The 16,139-nt window shown below is 39.9% G+C and overlaps 1 protein-coding gene across 1 annotated transcript; it reads right to left on the bottom strand.

Annotated features, from left to right (window-relative positions):
* Nucleotides 1–302: 302 nt before the first annotated feature.
* Nucleotides 303–12,583, bottom strand: LOC122886716 (general transcription factor II-I repeat domain-containing protein 2B-like). Its single transcript, XM_044219245.1, has 3 exons — nt 12,506–12,583; nt 5,843–6,015; nt 303–2,096 (listed from the first exon to the last, which is right to left on the bottom strand). The coding sequence occupies exons 1-3, from the start codon at nt 12,581–12,583 to the stop codon at nt 866–868; spliced, it is 1,482 nt and encodes a 493-aa protein (XP_044075180.1). The 3' UTR covers nt 303–865.
* Between the last annotated feature and the right edge of the window lie 3,556 nt (nt 12,584–16,139).

Genomic DNA, 16,139 nt, shown 5'->3' with positions numbered 1-16,139 from the left:
CATGTATCTTCAAATTTGGCGATTTTGAATGTGAATGTCTCTGATTAACTGAAAGATGAATTTGTGTTGTATTCTTTTGGGTTGAAAAATTGTCCTACTTAATAAGATAAAAACTATTTGTCATTAACTATTAGCTTGAAAATTAATTGTCACAAAGCTGAAAACAGGGATGTTTTTCTGAGCTCATGAAGTGTTGACTTTTTAGAGATACATGGTTCTCATAGGACAGCAATGCTACAAACAGATAATGATCTTATAGAACATGATGCATTGCTGTAGATCAGGGGTGGGCAATTATTTTTTCCATGGGGCCACATGAGAAACAGAAAATATTGCAGAGGGCCGGGCCAAAAGGCTGAACTCAATTCCGCATAATATTAATTGTATTTCTTTATAAAAAGCAGTAAATAGTGTTGTTTTGACAAGCTGGTATGAGTAGGCTATATGTTATAATTAAGCAATGAAAAAGTGAGGTTGCCTTACAAAAAATTCCTTTATTCAATCAAATTTCCCAAACTAATGGCAAACAAAATATGAACACTTTTTTTTTTTTTTTTTTTTTTTTTATTTGTGACATATTAGTGAACATTTTCAGTCACATTCACTCCAAAATACATTCTGAGTTTCAAATACTGTTGGAAATAGGTTCTTAGCATTCTAAGGACATCACAATATTGTCTTTGTGCTCCAAACATAAGCAAAACACATCATATTAAAGTTACTGTCATTGAACATCACTGAACTGTGATTTTGAGAAAAAGGCTTCCAAAGAAAGTGTCCCAGTTCACTGCTAGTTGGTGCCTTTACATGCCTACATTTGTAGTCTAACCACCTAATTTGGTGTTTTTAAGTTCTTTTTTCTTGTTCAGTGAGAGAAATCTAGTCTCTGCTGGGCTTTAACGAGTGCATCAAAGTCAGGTTGAATGTTTGAGGTGGAGATGCGAAGCACAGCTGACAGATGATCATCAGTGAGAGCGCATCTATACCTGGATTTTGTAAACTTCATCATTGAGAATGTTTGTTCACATATGTAGGTAGAGCCAAAGAGAACCAACATCTTCTGAGCATGTCTCCTCAGGTTTGGAAAGTCCTCCTCCTTAAGAGAAGAGTAGAAATCCAGCAGAGATCCTGACTTAAAGTGCTCTGCCAGTACTGCATCAGACTGCAGGTCAATGAGCTCCAGCTGAACATCACTGGGTGCGTTATCCATGCTGCAGGTAAAGGGAGAGGAAATCATGCACATTTCATCCTCGATTGTTCTGAGATCTTCAAATCGCCTTGAAAACTCACCATGCAATGCTCCTAACATGGATGAGTACCTGCGGAGGTGATCAGCTGATGGTGTGACTTCTTTCAGGGTTTGCATGTGAGTGAGAGTGTTGCTCTCTAGTTGGCTTGAAAGAAACTGCAGCTTTCTCATGAAAGCCTTCACCAGGCTGTGCATTTCATGAACGAAGAGGCCCTTTCCTTGCAGTTTGGTGTTCAGTTCATTCATCAGTGCAGTCACATCGACAGCAAATGCAAAATCTGCTATCCAGTCCTCATCTGAGAGCTCTGGGATGTCTTTGCCTTTCCTCTCACAGAACTCTCGAATCTCGGCTTTCAGGTCCCAAACTCTTTTTAGCACTTTGCCCAGGCTGAGCCATCTGACAGCTGTGTGGTAGCCGATGTCACTATGCTCAGACTCATGCTCCTCTAAAAGTGCAACAAACTGTCTGTGATTCAATGCCCGTGCCCTGATGAAGTTTACTATTTTACTAACAACATCAATAACATGGTTACTTTTTAGCACTGACTTGCACAACACATGTTGGTGTATAATACAATGCAAAAATACCAACTTCTGATCTGCGTCAATTTCAGTCACTTTATCTTGCATACGTTTCAAAAGTCCAACATTTTTACCTGGGTGATTTGGACAACCGTCCGTTGTGACACCTGCCAGTCTGTCCCACCTCAACCCCGGGTGTCTATGCACGCATTTACCTCCGTAAACAGATCGCTCCCTGTCGTCGTCCCTTTCATCGACCGCATTGCTGCCAGCTCCTCCGTAATCTTGAAGTCCGTTATCCCACGGACAAATATGAGTAGCTGGTCTGTGTCGCGGACATCACAGCTCTCATCCAAAGCCAAGGAGAAGAAGTCAAAACTTGCCACTTCGCGCAGCAGCTGAAGCTCCAAATTTCCCGCAATTTCCTCGATCCTTCTCGTCACGGTTCGCCTGGACAGCGGGACTTGTTCAAATGCGCTTTTTGTCAGGGCATATTAGTGCTGCAGAGTCCACCAAACACTCTTTGACAAATTCCCCCTCCGAGAATGGCTTACTGTTTTTAGCGATTTTGTGGGATATCAGAAAACTGGTCTTGGTTGCGGCATCCCTGGATGCGTGAAGCTTGGTAAAAAGCCTTGCTGCTTTTGCAGCTTAGCTAGCAAAGCTTCCGATGTCCGCGCTTTTCAGCATCAGTCAAGTTTTTGTATTTCTCCGCGTGTTTCGTCTCGTAATGCCGGCTCAAGTTATAGTCCTTAAACACAGCGATCTGCTCCCCAAGAAACTAAACACACGGCTTTACCTCCGACTTCAATAAATAAGTACTTAGCAGTCCAATTTTTGTTGAAACGCCTGCATTCGGCATCTACCTTTCTTTTTTAGCAGAACCGGACATTTTTGAGGGCTAAAGTCGTCTTGTCACTTGCTTGTGACAAGGATCTAATCGTGTCGCGGCGTCTTGATATAATGTTGCGTAATTACGTAGTGAATAAAAACAACTTCAAAATAAATGCAATGCATTTTTAGTCCATGCATGAGGTAAAATGAGAAAACATTTTTATTTTGTAATTTCCAATTAACCTTACGCGGGCCGTCAGAGTCAACCAAAGGGCCTTATGTGGCCCGGGGGCCGTACAATGCCCAGATCTGCTGTAGATTAAACTACCCAACAGAATATAAAGTAGTTCAAATTAGCACAACCATGAACATCTACAGCTGTAAAATGCATCATACACATTACTGCAGTAGTAATATTAATCAAAAAACTTCATATATAATAGTAAAACGCTGACAGGGACCACTTTACTGCCCAATGAGTACTTTTAGATTTGATACTTGAAGTACACATTTAGCTGATAATACATACTTTTACTTCAGTAAGGTTTTCATTGCAGGACTTTTACTTGTAGTGGTGAATTTTCACAATAGTATTGGTACTTTTATTTAGGTAAAGGATCTGAATCTGAATCTGAATTTTTCAATTACTGTAGGCTAAATGTGTCTTGTAATGTCTTAATTAATCAATTATGCCTACATACTTTTAGATGCCGTGTGGCAAGTCTTACCATAGTTGTAATGTAATTAACAAAGTTTAATGATCATTCATGATGTTGTTTTTTTTTAAGGTGTCAAGTACTTTGCTACGGCTGAGCACTTTCCTTTGGACCACCTTGAGCTGTGGAACAGACATGCTGTAAGTAGAATATGCCGTGACGTGGCAAATGGTAAAGCTTCATGTATACTTCTTTGTGTGTTGGGATTTTTTGAAAAAAGTGATAGTCCCTAAGCAGTTTACATTATTAATGGCCAAAGGGTACCTATTTGTTTAATACAAACTATGCTATTTCTCATTAGAGACGCCAACCTGAGGAACTCAAGCAGTCCTCTGATGCACCCAAAAGGAGAATGGTTCAGCAGCAGGTTTGTTCTGTTTGTATTATGCTTTAACTTAAGTAGTTAGGATATGTTTATTGAATATATGTGTATGGTTTGCTATTTGAAAAGATAAATTGTCAGCAACAGTCTTTCTGCATTTTTATTTCACAGGTGAGAAGGAGTGTTCCATCCGGCTGAACCCTGTCTGGTTCAGCAGTGCACTGTTGGATGCAATGGATGAAGATGCATCTTCCTAGCCCTGAGTGCACAGCTGTTCCACAAGCCAAAAAGGTAATTTGCATGCAAATTGTATCAGTCCATATTGTCCAAAAGGAGCTATTCCCAAATATGGCTTGAAAAAGTTAATTTTGTTTTTCTTACATTAGAAACCAAATGTGAAAAATCGGCAGAAGGCTTTTGCCTCAATAAGATCTGCTAAGGAGCAGGTTTGTCTTTATTTAATATTTCACTTTTTGTAATTGTTTGTACAGTTTGAATAGACAGGCAGCAATGATATTTTTTTTTGCATGTTTGCAGTATTTAGTCAGTAATTGTGAAACAATGAGAAAATCTGTGGTTTTATTTTATTTGTGCAGGTCATTCAATTGTTGTTGTTCTTTCTAGGCTGAGGCAATGCCAAGGGTTGTGGAGGTGTCTGGAAAGCCATCACCTGCCACTGCTGTGAAAGTGGTCGTGGAGGAGGAGGTTAGTGCACTTTGTGTGAAGGATGTACCACAAATTTCACAAATGTTTTTGAATGGAGCATGCAAAGCTATTTCAATGTTATTGTTGATGCAGTCTAATAATAATAATAATAATAATAATAATGGATTACATTTATTTATTACTTTATCTTTGATAATCAAAGTGCTTCAGTGAAGGGGGAAACTTGCCTCAACCACCACCAATGTGTAGCACCCACCTGCACTCACCACACATCAGCTTGAGGTGGACAGGGAGGGAAACATAGAGGCAATTATATAATTTCACAATTATAATTGTAAACAACACTTCAATGTTATTTTTGCTCATTAATACATTTTAGATGGTACCCTTTCTATAGTCTAGGTTGCAAGTGTACACACTGAAATGACAACGAACCTCACTTTAGTTTCACTCACTGTGTATGTGAGTGTAAATCAGCTTAAGTAAGTTTAAATAAACAGTAAATGTGTAATACACACGGGCAATGATGTGTATCATCATGTATGAACAAAATTGGACATAATTTACATGGAAGTTGGTTACTAATGTCTTTTTCCGTTTAATGTAGATGCTGAAGGAGGAGGGTCTTTGTATGTGGCACACCAAGATCTGTCAAAGGTCAGCCTGATAACCCTAATTCTTGCAGGTGTTCAGACAAACTGCAACCATTGTTGCTGGGACTGATGTCAGATGTGCACCATTGACTTCTGATGTCAATGCATCGATTGCATGTGGTGTTGCGGCTGCGATCAAACATGGGTTTGCTCCTGTGTGTACATGGAGAGGGACAGATGTTGATGACATACGTGTAGAGGGAAGTTATATAGCTGAAATAAGGCAGAAAAATTACGCTAAACAGAAGTTGTTGTTTAAGTTGATGAACAGCAAAATGTGTTTGGCAGGAAGTGGAAGGTAGCTTTTGGTCCGCCAGTGTACAGAGATTTTGGGTTGTTGTAAGAGGAGACTGTGATGTACAAAAAGCTGCAGTAACATTTGTTGAGGGATGGAATGTGTCTGTTGAACCTCCACAGTGCTGTTAGTGCTATTATTCATCACAAAGATTTTGTTGTGGTAATTGATTGTGGTACACGTGATTCGTCTGGGTTGTCATCCAATATTGGCACATCTGTGTTTGATTTCAACACATGCCTTAATGACCTGATGTTTCATATCAGGGAATTAAAGAAGTCTTTAGATGCACAGTGGTATGCAATTAGTAGCATTTCTGTGAAGGCAGGTTCGAATGATCCTGACATGGAGAGTGCTACCGTTTTTACAGACAGTGATAACATCAAAGTTGCAGCTGAGTTTGAGGATAGCAGTTCTGTCAGGCTTGAAAGTCATGTAAGATCTGTCAGGGGAATATTTCAATAGGGGGACCCTTGGTTTGAACACGCAGGGCTAGTTTGGTAGCCCTAGCAAAACATACAACTGGCAGCATGTTTTCATGGCAGTCTGACAATCTGGATACGGTTGTATTTTTAGAAACTGTACACTTCTTTGCGGGACAGCAACTTGATCAGTGGCGGGTCTGAACTGCTTTGTGTTCCAGATTTGCTCAAACAGTTATTGATGGACACAAATTTGAGTTTGAATATGGTGACTTTGTCGTTGGAGATGTTGATGTGGTTGCGAGAGACCTTATTGAGGCAGGTGTGCACACCAATCTAAGAAATGGATTAGGAAAGAGGTGTATGAAATATGACACATACTTTCTGACATTGAATGGCATGTGCAGTCATTGGTCAAGATGGACATTATGCGGTGGTTGACTCCCATGCACGCAGTGCAGATGGGATGGTAGATGAAAAAGGGCAGTTTGTTGTGTATTTTAGTTGCCTTGAACGTGTGTTTGATCACATATGCAAATTTGCGACAGTGCTTAAGAAAACTCAAAAACTGTTTGAGATTGTTGGTGTTTGTGTCATTGCCAAAGGCCAACTGACAACAACAGTAATTTGTCCTTGGGTCTAAGTCTTTATTTACCTCAAAATTGTAGTGTTCAGGCAAGACCTGGCTGCACCATCAATCAGAGAGGTGAAAAGCATAAGATTTCAATGGGAAGTTGTACATCAAAGAAGTTGAAAAGGAGTGATGTTACTGCAGTTAATTCAGATGTTGTATTTGTCAGTGATGTCATGAATAAAAGACTACAGTTTAATCCCCTTTCTAATGAAGTTGCAAAAGCTTTGTGCACACAGTTGAATGTAGAGTCAGAGAAAGTTGATGTTGTTTCTACAAAGATTAGTGTGTTAGGAGCTCCATGTAGGAATGAGAAAATAATTGCTGATGGAAACTGTTTCTTTAGAGCAGTCAAGCTGTGTGTGGTACAAAGAAGTATCACAGACTTGCTGTAGTTAAGCAGTTGGAAAGCAATACTGTGACATGAGAGTATTTTGAGAAGTGAGTATTCCTCAGTGGCAGAACACCTCAGCATGTCAAAAATGCACTATGCTGGCAGTTGGGTGACAGTTGGGCATTATTTAGGAGTAAATATATTCACTTACTATGTTGATCTCTGGCTTGAATATAGTTGCAAGAATAGGCACTTGTCAAATCAGGGAGTGTATTTGGAAAATTGCAATGGTAACCATTATGAAACTGTTGTTTGTGTTCAGCAGGCTCAAATGCAGAGTTGTTATGGTATGCAAAGTAGGCACGTCTTGTTAGACAACAAAGTGGAGAAAGTTGTATTATTTGTATAGAGAGTTTGAGTCCAGTTGCAGCTTCAACTTGTGTAGTTGAAGAAGAAATTGATAATAAAGATGATGTTACAGAACAGCAGCATAGTACATTGTCTACAAAGGACATTAATTTCCTTCTCCTTTGTGCACTGAAGTTGCAAAAACACTATGCAGTTAATGTAATGTGGACTTTGAAAAGCACAAGGACCGACAGTGTCTCAGTTTGTAAGACCGATAAAGTTGTAGAGGATGGTAATAGCTTCTTTAGAGCAGTAGCTCAAGTGATCAGTGGTTCTCAGAAGGGTCATCCTAAGATACGACTTGCTATTGTTAAGTATATGGAGAATCACAGTGAAGGACACGTGAATTTAGTGGGAGGATATGCTTCAATGTCAGAGTATATCAATAAGTTGCAGATGAAGTATGCTAGATATTGTGCCACAGAAATAGAAATTCAGGCTACAGCGAATGCTTTTGGACTGGACATATTTACATACAATGGTGAAAGATGGCTCAAATACAGTTGTAAGAATACAATGTTGTCAAATGAAGGAATATATTTGAAACATTGTGAGAATAATCATTTTGAGCCAGTAGTTTGTCCAACATGTTAATAAGCATGCTTTGACTTGTGCAAAGTGGATAATTCATCTGACACACAGTATAGAAGGAATTCGAAAGTACAGGAACTGCAAATGTATGTGGCTCAAATAGTAATTATTGTTTCTCTAAGTATTTGAAAAGGAAATTTTACTCCCAAATGAAATATCAGAAAAATGTCTTGGATAGGCAGAAACATAAGGAAAGGAGTAGAGGGAAATATCAGGATAATGTGTTTAATAAATAAAAGGTAAATGAAATGGGCAAAAGGAAATATCAACAAAATGTGTTGCATAAGGAAAAGTTATAAGAAATCAGTAAAAGGAAATATTGGTTGAATCAGTTGCACAGGCAGAGCACAAAGAAGTATCATGGAAATACTGACCATAAGAAGCATGTTACAGCAGGTAACAAAGTGAAGAGGCAACAAATGAAAGAAAAGGCAGAGGAGTTTAATTTTGTTATGGAGCAGTTTTTGGACAAAGTAAAAAGTGGGCCAGATTTTGTATGTTGCGTCTGCCATAGATTGTTGTTTTGACATCAGGTTTTAAATTGTAAAAGAGAAAATCATCATAAGATGAAAGAAATGGCTTCAATTGTAGATAAATGTATTTCCACAAATGTAATGACTATGTAAGGCCATGTCAGTTAGAGGTCAACTTTGGATCTGTTACACGTGTCATAAGTTAAATAAAGGTGAAGTGCCACCTGAATGTGCACAAAACAACTTGGAAGTTCATCCTATTCCAAGAGAATTGGCGTGTTTGAATAATTTAGAGCAACATTTAATTGCATAACACATTCCATTCATGAAGATGTTAGCATTACCTAAAGGTGGGCAAAATTCTATTTTATTTATATAGCGCCAATTCATAACAGAAGTTATCTCATTGCACTTTTCCTAAGAAGCAGGTCTAGACCATACTCTTTATATTATTTACAGAGATCCAACAAAATGGAGTACATGGACATGAAACAGAAACTCAAGCTTTTGATAACTTTTCATCTGCAACCTGTTTTATGTATGCTGACTAAGTCTGAAGTTGATCAGATTAACGGTGTAGGACGAGTTCATTAAAATATGACCCCTATAAATCGCCAAAAATGTGAAATTTAATTCAAAATGGCCAACTTACTGTTGGGTTTAGGTCATGTCACTAAGAGACTTTTTTGTTGGTGATGGCATCTTACATGTGCCTCCCAAGTTTCGAACATGTGGATGAAACCACAAGGAGGGGGTGAATTTTTGAAGGCTGACTTCCTGTTGTCAGTAGGTGGCGCTATGACTATGGCTCAGTTTGGGGATGTAGATGTGTTCAGGCCTGGACTCTTATCCAGCATATGAAATTTGGGGCAGTTGGGACAATGTAAAGTGTAGTTGCAACAACTTTCTGTGACATGGCGAAGCATCAAAATTAGCCGCACCCCCACGGCAAGGCCGTTTGCTGAAAACTCACAATCTTTAAAATTAAGCATCACCAAGGTCTTAAGACCATTTGATGACATTTGAAGTGGATGTACTCAACCTATAGGCTGGAGTAAATCAATGCGTAAAACATGCCATTTCCTGTTGCCAGTAGGTGGCGCTGTGACAATAACTGAATATTGTCATATAGATGTGTTTAGGGCGGGACCCTTATCATAAATATGAAGTTTGGTTGAGATTGGACTATGTACAGTCGTGTTCAAATCACTGCCTGTTTCATTGCGAAATATCGAAATTCGCCGCCCCATAACGGCCACACCGTTTGATGAAAACTCAAGCATTGAGCAACTTTTCATTGCTTCCTTGAGGCAATATCATTAGGAAACACTCCATAAACTTTCATTGTTATGTGGATGATACCCAATTATATCTATCGATCAAGCTAAATGAAACTAATCAGTTAACTTGAAGCATGCCTTAAGGACATTAAAACCTGGATGACCTGCAATTTTCTTATGTTAAACTCTGACAAAACTGAAGTTATTGTACTTGGCCCCAAACACCTCCCTGACACGTTATCTAAAGATATAGTTACTCTAGATGGCATTGCCCTGGCACCACTGTAAAGAACCTCGGAGTAATCTTTGATCAGCATTTGTCCTTTAACTCCCACATAAGACAAACTTCAAGGACTGCCTCTTTTCACTGATCTTAATGTCAACCAAAAACATTGACTATATTAGCCACAGAAAATGGCAACCCTTCCCAGATGGCGGTATTTGAACTGACAGATTATTTCAGATGTTCTGACTGAAATTCCTCGCTGAAATTAAACCAGTGTTTATTATATGGTATGTGTCTTAACCACTCAGCTATCAGGAGAAACAGTCTGCCAATCAGAGCGACGCAGGCTTGATTAAGAATGTTTAATTTTCTTCCTGCGTAGCTTGCTAGTTACCTAGCTACATTCATGAAAAATAACAAAAATAGCCACAAAAAAAGTGTGGATGCGATAGATGCAGTTGCACAGGCTGTTAAATATTAAAATTTCTTTGATGTGAAAAACGTCAAAAGCTATCTGCTCTGGCAATCACTACCACAGTTTCTCTGTCAACCGGAAATTACATCAAGTGGGCTGGATATGTCATTCGCTATACTGAATAATTAGGACAAAACAAAACAACCTCCCCATCCCAACAAGACATCAGCTTACATACAAACAAAATGGCATTCAGTCTTATCACCATTCCCCTAGCACTGGAGCACTTCCAATGTAACACTTGGCTTTGTCAGCATATCTCTTTGCACGTGGTTTTCTTTTTGGTATGTGTTTTGGAATTTGTACTGTCTTGTTTTGGAGCACGATTCCATTAATTGTATGCATTTCAGTATTTGCAGCATATTGATGGTGTTTTGTCCTTAGGGGCCACCTCACTACACTGTAACATGTGACAAAGCTCCACAACACACATACACTAGCACACACAGCATACCCGTGCTTGTCAGAAGACAAGTGGCAATTTAAAGATCTGTAACATCAAGTGGTGACTTCCACACTAGTTCAGGGGTTACATTTATTACCTTGGAGGAGCTCTCAGATGCTTTCTTTGCTTCCAGAAAAATCAGACACACACACACACACACACACACACACAGACTCAGCTCTTTTCTTCTCTCCTCTGTCTCCGCACAAAGCACAGCCCTGATTGTGGAATATGCTTTCACACATCACTGATTTCTCTTCAGTCTAAGTTCTGTCACAGTTCTCTCTGCCTCTCTTTTTCCCCCTTTGCTTCTGTCTCTCACCAGTTTCACTTTGTGTATCTCTTGTAACAGATCAGTTACAAAGAAAGGTAGCTCAGAACAGATGAGAAGTAAATGCACCTTAAATAATGGAAGGTCTTTGAGTCAGGTAGAAGTTCTCTCAGAACAGACAACCAAATGTGCTTTAAAACATGGCAGCTCATTTCATTAAATTTTGTAGCTTTCTTCCACTTGATTGAATGAGATACTTTAGGCTTAAGTACATTTATAATACTGGTGGTACATTTGAAAAGCTTTTGTCCTACCTGATGGAACTAACAGAGTGAGCTATCATTTTTAAGGACATTTGGTAGTCCATTTTGATAAATATTCCCCACATGACATGAGAACTCACTTCAAAGCAATTTAGTTACACTAGTAGTTCATCCTGAGAGAGCAGAACACTGGCCAATTCACTTTAACATTGTTTTCACATATGAGGTCTCTCATTCTGGAATGAAGTGAAAGAAATCCGCCTAAACTACACTATCTTTTGAGGTTTTGTTTACACATGTTGTAGTACACATTAATCCATGCTGTTTATAGTAGGGTTATTGCACTGACTGGGTGGCAGGATTGAGGCCCTGTTGAGGAGCAGGGTCAAACTAAATCAACCTTTTAATAACTACCTCTGAGATCCTAGCAACCACTAACGACACCTTAAAGGGGAGCTCAACTGATTTTACACATTAAAGGCTAAGTTCAAAGGTCTAGTTTAAAAAATGTGTTTGGAGTACTAGTGCATATGTGAAAAATGTTGTATAAAGCCTTTTGTGGCTGTAGAGGGAGCTGTGGTGGGCTAAAGACTACACATTTGAAAATGAAGAAAAAAAACTCTGGGGGTGTTGAGTTCAACGAACTAATGGTGGAATTACGAAGCATATGGAGTACAAGGAGAAGACTGACATACAATATATGCTTTATAAGTTTGACCTTCAACAATGGCTTTATTCTTGATTACTGTTTGAATTCTGATTGATAAGTGAATCACTTGCTGTTCCCTGTATCCTGGTACAGCAATTGGAGTGACACTGCCTCTCTGTTATAAAAATGTATATTACCATAACAAAAAAAGGTGAGAAAAAAAAACTTCAGCGATCAAGAGAAATTCCACAAGCATGTGACTTGCATATAGTACCAAGTAATAACTTAAGACTTAACAAAACTAACAGACTATCTAACAAAACTAGATATTCAAATAAAATGCATTCGTAGCCCTGTAATTTACACACTAAAACCATACCCGTTTCACATCTCAAGAGTAATGGATTTCCATATTTTTAGTATGGTTATATTTCTTCAAGGTACATTTGTCATTCTACAACAGTGCTGCACCATGAAATTAAAGTTGTAACCCCATTATGACACAAATATTTAAAATTATAACAAAAATATATACAGTTATTATAAAAGGTAGTGTTATGGTAATGTGCTAAACGAGAATAACAGAAAGGTCCATGTCATTCAGTTGTGATTGAGTGAAAAGTATGGAGTTGAGGAATCTCATACCCTAAGGAAAGAAGCTGCTCTGTAGTCTGGTGGTAGGACAGCAGATACTTCTGTATCACTTGCCAGACAGTAGCAGGGTGAACAGGCTGTGGCTGGGCATTGTCTTTTAGTTTCCTTTAGGCTTTGCGCAGGTACCTCACCGATATCACTCATGCTCTGTAACTGGGTAGTAATGATGTTCTGGGCAGTTTTAGTCACCCACTGCAGAACCATCCTGTCCTGGGCCATGCACAGCCCATGCCAGTTTATAATGTTTCCAGTCAGGATGCTTTCTGTTGCTTCTCTGTAAGAAAGTTAAGAACTTGGCACAAGAAAATTTCCTTCATTCCAGTGCTCCCTGGCTCAGTTTAAACATATGGAGAAGGGAAGTTAGAACCTTGGTCACTTTAAATCACACGCAGAATGCCAAAAATGGAGATGAAGTTAGTTGATGCCTTCACAGAGATGGAACACAAGGGAAATGCTGCCAGATATCTCATAGTCTGGCACATCAACAAGTACGCTGACCTAGACTGAGGCAATGGCCCTACACATCTGATCAAATGGTTGGCTAATGGCTGGAATGGGACAATAAGGTGCAGGCCCAATAACCTGGCTCATTTACCAGTGAGCTGGCATGTATGGCAGAACTTTTGTTGAGTTTCAGTTGTGTGACCTTCAAAACAACAATAGTTTATTTGAGGATTTTCAATCAGGATTTAGAGTGCATCATAGCATAGAGACAGCACTAGTGAAAATTACAAATGACCTTTTAATTGCATCAGACAATGGGCTTGACTTGTCAGATCTTAGTGCTGCGTTCAACACCATTGACCATCACATCCTATTACAGAGACTGGAACATGTAATTGGCATAACAGGAACCACACTATGCTGGTTTAAATCCTATCAGATTGATCTCAGTTTGTACATCATAACGGTGAGTCCTCCGTGCGTGCCGAGGTTAGTCAAGGAGTTCCGCAAGGTTCTGTGCTTGGACCGATTCTATTCACCTTATATCCTTCCTCTAGGCAATATTATTAGGAAACACTCCATAAACTTTCATTGTTATGTGGATGATGCCCAATTATATCAATCGATCAAGCCAGATGAAACTAACCAGTTCAGTACTGACAAGAACTAGGAAAAGAGATCATATTTCTCCAATATTAGCTTCTCTGCCCTGGCTCCCTGTAAAATCCAGAATAAAATTTAAAATCCTTCTCCTCACCTACCAAGCTCCTAATGGTAAGGCACCATCATATCTTAAAGAGCCCATGATACCTTATTACCCGACTAGAATACTGCGCTCCCAGAATGCAGGGTTACTTGTGGTTCCTTCAGTGTCCAAAAGGAGAATGCGAGCCGGATTCTTCAGTTATCAAGCACCTCTCCTGTGGAATCACATCCCAATTTGGGTTCGTGAGGCAGACACCATCTCCACATTTAAGAGTAGGCTTAAGACTTTCCTCTTTGATAAAGCTTATAGTTAGGGTTGGCTTGGGTGAGCCCTGAACCATCCCTCAATTATGCTGCTATAGGCCTAGACTGCTGGAAGACTTTCCATGATGCACCTCTTTACTCTCTCCGTATACATTTTAATCCCATTACTGCATGTTACTAACTCAACATCTTCTCTCTCCCGTAGTTCTGTGCCTTCTCATTTCTTTCCTCTCCTGATGCTTTCAGCAGGTATTTCTACCTCCAGAACTGCAGAGACTAGATCTGTGGTTGTGGGCCACTTGCTGCTTCTGTGTTCTTGCTTGACAACTGCTACTACAGTTGTTGTTGTTGTTGTTATTGGCTCTGTTACTAATACAGTAATTCATTATTATTATTATTATTTTTATTATTACTACAACACAACAATTCCATTACTATTTTAAAATTCTAGGTGAAATTTGCATTGGGTTCCCCTCTCTCTCAAAACCTAATACGGCGGCGGCGGTTGGCCGTCCCACCATTGGGTCTGGTTCTGTCCAAGGTTTCTGCCTGTTGAAAGGAAGTTTTCTTGCCACTGTCGCCAAATGCTTGCTCATGGTGGGATTTGTTGGGTCTCTGTAAATAATATATTATAAAGAGTATGGTCTAGACCCGCTCTATAGGAAAGGTGAGATAACTTCTGTTATGAATTGGCGCTATATAAATAAAACTGAATTGATGTTGCACTTAATCAAGGCCCCTCCCCCCAAAAAGTCATAAGTTTTATATATCCCCAAATGTCTACAACTATCATGCACTGTTTGCAACACCACATCACGGAAGTTACACGGGACAACCACCTGAAAAACTGCCTCCCACACAAAGTCATCATCACGCACCAGCAGATCTCCCTGAACAAAGTCACCATGAGCAACGTCTAATCTTGTCAAGGTCATCCCACAAAGCAGTCAGAGATGAATCACCCCTTGGGCACTTCCCCATTCCTCCCTCGAAACAGATAGAGAAAGGCAGTGAAACCACATTCAGTAAGCACCACACCTTTACTTTGCCCCGAACCAGGCAGGTCAGGAGGCAGGAACATTACAGCTCTTTGCCCACATCACAGCGGAAGCTGGAAAAACGTCTGGAAATCCCAGACCACTCTCAACTGGCTCCCCAAATGTGGTTTGGGGAGCCACATTTGTGTGGTTTTGTGTTCCAAACCACTCCTGTGGTTTGGAAACAACCACAGGAGTATGCGGCCGATCAGACCACAGAGCACTACCAGCCAGGTCGCTGCCCAAACTCATCACCACATCATCAAGTGGAAACGCAGGGCACACCCCGACAGGAAGAATGCCCTGTACCAGCTCACAATCCAGCGCAATATTATGGCTCGGCCCAGGAATTAAACCCAGCTCCATACCCCGCATCAGCACAAAATCACGCATTTCTGTCTCTGGTGAAAAGGGCAGAACTGATTCCACAATAAATAATTGTTTAGCCCCCGTGTCACGCAACAGCTTAATCAGAACACGCTTTTGTGAGAATTAAAAATTTTAATGAAGGTTGCTTGCCTATTATATTAATACCATGTTGAAACTTTTTTTACACATATACACACACACACACACACACACACACACACACAGGGCATGAGGTTTAACAATTTAAAGTGTTGTCCTGCAGACTGCTGACTGCAGGGAAAAGTTGATTAGCTGTTGCAAACAGGCTTACACTTATACAAAGAAACAGGGATATCAGAAAGAACATCATGTACTGAGGACAGTATGTATTGTAATGACCATGAGAGAGGAAAAGTATCAGTTTTGGGGAACGAAGCAGAGACTTTAGCAACTTACAAACAGAGGAAGTGTAGGATTCCTCCACTAGGGCGCTGTCTCCACACGAAGGGTGGAATCGTGTGCCTAGAGGCTGGGACCAGCCTGTGCACCACCGAAGGGAGAGCTAAGTCTAAACCACAGCTCCTCCCCACCTCTGTAGAAACCTATCAGATAGTTGTACATTTTCATTTAAAACTCTGTGTAATGTTAAGAATAGCATTCTTTTTTAGGATGATGGCTACAGATAACAGCTTGCTGACTGTGGTTTTCTGAATAGAAAAGATCCTTGTACAAGATGCTTTTGATCCTCCAATTCTTTAATAAATGCCAAATTAAGGAATAACTTCTCTCCAGACTTTTCTTTTGCAAATAAACGAACGCGCTGACAAATTTGGTGACCCTGACGCGATTTGCTGAGGAAGAAAAGGAGAAAATTCGATGCTGTCCACTGCTGAGGTTTTTCCGCTGGGACCGGCTGTGTGTTTCTGGACTCCTCGTCACTCACCGGGCGCCCTCAAAGAAAA

This window comes from Siniperca chuatsi, linkage group LG13 (assembly GCF_020085105.1).
Source record: "Siniperca chuatsi isolate FFG_IHB_CAS linkage group LG13, ASM2008510v1, whole genome shotgun sequence".
Classification (NCBI taxonomy): Eukaryota; Metazoa; Chordata; class Actinopteri; order Centrarchiformes; family Sinipercidae; genus Siniperca; species Siniperca chuatsi.
This window is presented reverse-complemented; position numbering and strand designations above follow the sequence as displayed.

Coding starts and splice junctions, on each gene's coding strand:
- LOC122886716 (XM_044219245.1), bottom strand. CDS start 12,583: ATGGTTCTGCAGTGGGTGACTAAAACTGCCCAGAACATCATTACTACC. Junction 6,016..12,505: donor GCATGAGTGATATCGGTGAG/GTACCTGCGCAA, acceptor TCCATTTCTTAG/ATTGGTGTGCACACCTGCCT. Junction 2,097..5,842: donor TTGCTGTCCCGCAAAGAAGT/GTACAGTTTCTA, acceptor TCCGCGACACAG/ACCAGCTACTCATATTTGTC.